Raw genomic sequence first — 5,407 nt, forward strand, 5'->3', positions numbered from 1 at the left:
CTATGCTATAAGACAGGCCGTCATCTCTACATGGCGTTACATGTTTGTTTTCCCACTATGTTTACCAAAAGTTTCATCTATATTTCTCAATTAGATTAGCGTTACAAACCATGACACTAAGAAGTCAAATTTCTTTAACAGTTCTAGTCTGAATAATTCCTTAGAAAAGTCAATCCCGGATTAACATTATAAGTTTCACAACAATATTGGTCCGAATACATAGCACCGTTCAATTCACATACGAGACCGGAATCACTCCAAATTTATTTATCAAAATAGAACTCTCTTCAATGAGATTGTTTACCTCTTCATGTAATTATTTGTCTGTGCCCGTATGTGTGTTTGTGTGTGCTTATCTCTCTCTCTCTCTCTGTCTGTATCTGCGTGTGTGGTTGTGTGTGTTTTTGTTGTGTGTATGTGTGCATTTGTGTGTGTGTGTGTGTGTGTGTGTGTACATGTGTATACGTGTGTGTTTGTTGTGTGCACATATGTGTGTGTGTACAAGTATGTGTGCGTGTGTGTGTTTGTGTGGTGTGTACAAGTATGTGTGTGTGTGTGCAAGTGTGTGTGCGTGTCTGTGTTTTGTTTTGTGAGTACAAATGTGTTTACAAGTGTGTGTGTGTGATTATCTGAGTCGATAGATTAACGTATAAAGTAGATACATTTAGATTTTTTATATAGATCTGGATATACCAACACATGTGCGTGTCTCAGCTATGTACGACAAAATCTACTGATATCCACTCCGATTGAAAATAACGAATATCAACTATTTGAATGTGAAAAATACCATCACATGGTTTGATTACACCAAAGCCCATTTATGTACAATATCATCCTTTGGAGCAACACTCAATTCTTTCACAGAATTTGAAAAATCAACCTCTAAGAAACACAAGTTTCTATGGGAAAACAGAAACATGGTTATGTAAACCTCCAATGGCAGTAAAATATCACCGCTAAAATCAATGCTTTCTGATCAACACATAAAACGCCTGCCTTGTGACAAAAAACAAGCACACTGTTCAATGCAAAAAAAGATCAAGGTCCGGAAATCACAGCTCACATGTCGCCTGCAGTAGACTCAAGTCGTAACTGAACCCGAATCCATAGACTGTTATGGCTACAACCGATTCAAGTGCTAAGAAGAAGCTTTAAGTGCCGCCTTACCAACATTATGATCAACGATAAAGTCGGCTATGATGATGTATGGCGGAGAGAACACGTGTACTGCCATGCATGTAAGGCCATTGGCATGAGCTCGATGCAGACAATGTGCTAGTTAAGAATGTACTTTTGAAAACCCTTCCAGTCAACTGCTATCTTTTCCAGTGAATGAAATAAAAAGACACGGGCTTCTAGACTTGGCGCTTGACAGACCTATTCAATCAACTGGCCCATTGAAGACTCAACCACCTGGTTTTAAATGACAGGGTTGTCATCTTATGTAAGCTCTAATCTGTGGAATACAATTATCTCAATGTAATTCTCATAACCGTTTTTGCGGCATTTAGCTGCCATAACACGTGGTAAAGACGGGTGTTCTATTGATTAGATAATATCAAACAGGGTTTTATAGTGCCACCGCTGCTTTGAACAACGCAAGGCCGTCAGTAGTGGAATTATAAAGCAGTTTGAAAACACACAAAGCCAGTGATACATCAGACAACATCAAAGTTGCACCCTGATAATTTGGTGTTTTATCCGGCGGTTGTAGAAGCGTACAGTTTAGTAAAGCGCAGTATTGCGTCTGATTGCACGTAGATATGCCCAAGGGGAAATTATGTCCTTCCGTTCCAAACTGATTCTGATTATATTATCTATACGGCTTCTCTGTCACATGCAGCCTTCGTAAAAGCCCGACAAGCTTTTGAAGGACTTTCATTTTCCTATACTGGTCTATGGCTTACTATCCTTCGAAAAAGTACAAAAGTACTTTTCTGTGGTTAACCAAAACACACATGGTAAACAAGCACATATTCTTATCCGTATGTCTTTCAGACCATTAAGTTTAACACCTTTAAGATGTCAAGGATATGCTCTAAGACTGTTTAATCTGAAAATGTTGAAGTGTTCATTGCTACACACAAGTCACTTCATCATTGCAATTGGGAAAGGTCATGTTAACAGGGGATACGGGGGAGATGGGGGTAGCGTGTGTAGACTGCCCGTATCCGTGCGATTTGGACATCGTGCCTCTTCTAGGGTAGCCATAAAGCTCCAGAGCTTCCCCGTTCCCTTTCTGTCCTGTCAATGTCATTCGCAAGTCCCGCAACATGCGTCTCAAGGTCATCAAGATGGCGTCGTGGAAGGTGATGTAGACCACGGTGTTTAGGACTCCGTGGATCGAAGCCAGTCCTTCCAACACGTACACGACGGAGGCGTAGGAGTCTATCACCTTCTTAGCCTCGCTCGACACCTCCCGAACCATCGGGACTACATAGAACGGACCGATGCAGCAGAAATACACGCAGAACATCAGCAACATCCGGGTCATCTTGCGACGGGACTTGATGCGCATCGTGCGGTGGGAAGTGTTCTTGTGCCCAGGGAACTGTCTGTGGAGGAGTTTGAACGCGATGAAGGAATGAAGAACGATCTGAGCGACCACAGGCAGGACGAACCCAAGCAGTGCCATGCTGATGTGGTAGGCCATGGCGGTCTCCTCGCTATGGCTGAACCATCTGACTCCGCACACCGTACCGGGACTGTTGGGCAGGGACAGCGTGGTGGCGAAGTGGCCCGCCGGGGCGGCTAGGGTGAGCGCCGCGGTCCACACCAAGCCCAGCGGCAGCAGAGAGTGGTTCCGGTTTCGCTGCAGCTTCTTGGACTTCGCAATCACCAGGAACCTATAGGGTGAACCAAAATAGCTTTGTCAGAAAAGTTCCTAAGGTTCAGAAGTAGCAACACAGCTATAAGCTAAAAATACGTCGTGTAGAAAACACAGATGCAACGAACTGGAAAGGTTACCAAATAATTTCGACTAGTGCTACATGAACGGCTTACCTCTCGAAAGCTATGGCCAGTAAGACAAACGAGGTGAGATTCAAGGCCAGTATCTTGATGAAGTTGACGACACTGCACAAAGCCGCGCCGAAGTGCCAAGACCCCACGTTCACAATATAGTAGCCGAGCTCGAAGGGAGTGCACACCATGGCCACCGCGCTGTTGCAGAGCGCGAGGTTCCCTATCAGTGTGTCCACTGTGGTTCTCAGTCTCATGTAGCGGAAGATGGCAGCCGCCAGGACAAGGTTACCCAGTCCGCACACCATGATGAACACGGAGTAGACCATGCCCAGGGCGACCACGGCGATATCGGGGGCCTGGGAAGAAACCCCCATGTTGGCGTCGAAGTCCTGGTACCAGTCCATGGTGCTGACATTACTGCTGTTGAACAAGGTGTGGAGGACTGCCTCACTGACGCTAACTGGTCTCTCAACGGGCCCCGCCATGGTACCTCGTGGGAGCCACGGTTCGACTGAGTCACCGCTCCCCTCTTGTATGAAAGTACTCATTGTGTCAAAAGAAGTACGTCTTATATGCAGTCACTCAAGACTGGTCTTCCGCTGTGTGACGACACTGTTTGAAATTCACGAATCGTGATGACGCTCTGGAGCTCTGATTGTGACATCTTCAATACGCTTCAGGTCCTTCTGTTGTCCGTTTCCTGTTGGGCCATTCGCATCTTGTGCTTTTCCGTCGCTATCATATCTGAAAAAGATACAGATTGGATGCGTTATAAACAACTGCTGAACCAAACACTCTTGGTATCACGCTCGTTTGTGAAAGAAACCGAGTAAGACGTGTAATTCAACAGTCAGATTAAGACCTGAAAAAATTGTCTTCTCAAACCAAATATCATCTATACATGGAGCGTCTCTACAGAATGTTAACTTACAGCCAAAACAGTCAGAACCACCCTGGGAAAAAAAGCGCCCTTCGTCGATTTGTTAAGATTCTGGTGTCACTGAGCATGAACTGAACCGAACTGAACTAAACTCATTTCGGACCATGAAATGACAGAGATCGCATGCGCACTAGATTGACAAGGGAGAGCTCAGATGAAAAATAAAACACTTTTCCAATCTCCACATAACGTACTCCAAACTATTTGGAAGGCAAAGCACTGTTAAATGTCATCAGGGATGCTACACCCGTCTCATATATCCCACTTTACGGGTGATAACCTTTGACTGAGTGGACTTGGAAGGAAAACGAACCACTTGTGTTTTCGTAAGTCCGCCCACTACCTCAAAGTCAAGAAGGGCACTCCAAATGCTCGACTTTGCATCTATGTTCATCTACTTACGTCACATGGACCGCTATGTGGTTCTGAATTCTAGATATATTTTGATAGTGCACGTTATCCATACAGAGGTTGCTTATTTCATTGTAACTTCGTATAAACTGTCCGAAAAAAATGCAGTAAACTCATATATGCTTATACATATATTCTAAAAGGAAAGCAACTCGCCGTACATATATAGTACCTCACAAAACCGACTGACAAAGGCCTCCAAAACACGGCCCTACATATGCTCTACTATAGAAAAATATTAACTAGGTTTTTTCATCGAATAAACCTGATGTAATTGCATATTCTCCTCAACGTAGGATCACGCGAACGCAGATGATTCAGAGCTGGGACGCCACAAGCTAACGGTACGTATGTTTACAAAAGCAGCATCTGGAGCTAACAAAACCTCAAATCAAGCAATGAAAAGATCTTCAAGTGCGGGCGTGTGTCACCACGTTCGCTTTCAACCCTTTAATTACGATACCAATGATTTCGTACAAAAGTGTTAGATCGTTGCGACCCATTGATACCTGTTTACAAAGGTATGCTTACAAAGAAGCGCGCCTACCAGCAATTAAAACGCCTGCTAACAACGGGGTGTCCCATTACGGCAATACACGTGGACCTTTGCTAAGGACGTGTTTACGAATACTAACTACAGGCATGCTAGCTAGTAGCATTTAGCGACGATACCAAATACGGATACTTACATGTACCATTCTCCTTAGTACGCAAAGACGTTAGATGTTAATTCATGAAGAATCTTGAGCAAAATTTGTCGATATGCGCTCCAGCGCTCCTACCTGTTTGTGCATGCTTTATAAACTACGACATAAGATGCCTAAGCGCCGTGACATATTGCTAGGGATGGAAGTCTCTACATGAGCTAAGCAGAATACTTCTTGCCTTGCAGCTATGTTAAGATTTATGTAATATGAAATCCTTTGCATATTGCAGGCGATTTCTTTAAAGAAAATTCTCTACCGGTAATGCTGACTGGATCTCGAGCAAAACCAACTCATTGAGCTGGCAAAAACGTCAAATTGATGTTACATGGTGCCTTTCAAAAATGAGTTGGAAATAAAGTTGAATGTGAGGTAAAGCAATGAA

The 5,407-nt window shown here is 43.8% G+C and overlaps 1 protein-coding gene across 1 annotated transcript; it reads right to left on the reverse strand.

Moving 5' to 3' along the window:
• Positions 1–2,080: 2,080 nt before the first annotated feature.
• LOC136439513 (prokineticin receptor 2-like) lies at positions 2,081–3,452 on the reverse strand. Its single transcript, XM_066434931.1, has 2 exons — positions 3,007–3,452; positions 2,081–2,849 (listed from the first exon to the last, which is right to left on the reverse strand). The coding sequence occupies exons 1-2, from the start codon at positions 3,450–3,452 to the stop codon at positions 2,081–2,083; spliced, it is 1,215 nt and encodes a 404-aa protein (XP_066291028.1).
• Between the last annotated feature and the right edge of the window lie 1,955 nt (positions 3,453–5,407).

The sequence above is a fragment of the Branchiostoma lanceolatum genome, chromosome 8, assembly GCF_035083965.1.
Source record: "Branchiostoma lanceolatum isolate klBraLanc5 chromosome 8, klBraLanc5.hap2, whole genome shotgun sequence".
Classification (NCBI taxonomy): Eukaryota; Metazoa; Chordata; class Leptocardii; order Amphioxiformes; family Branchiostomatidae; genus Branchiostoma; species Branchiostoma lanceolatum.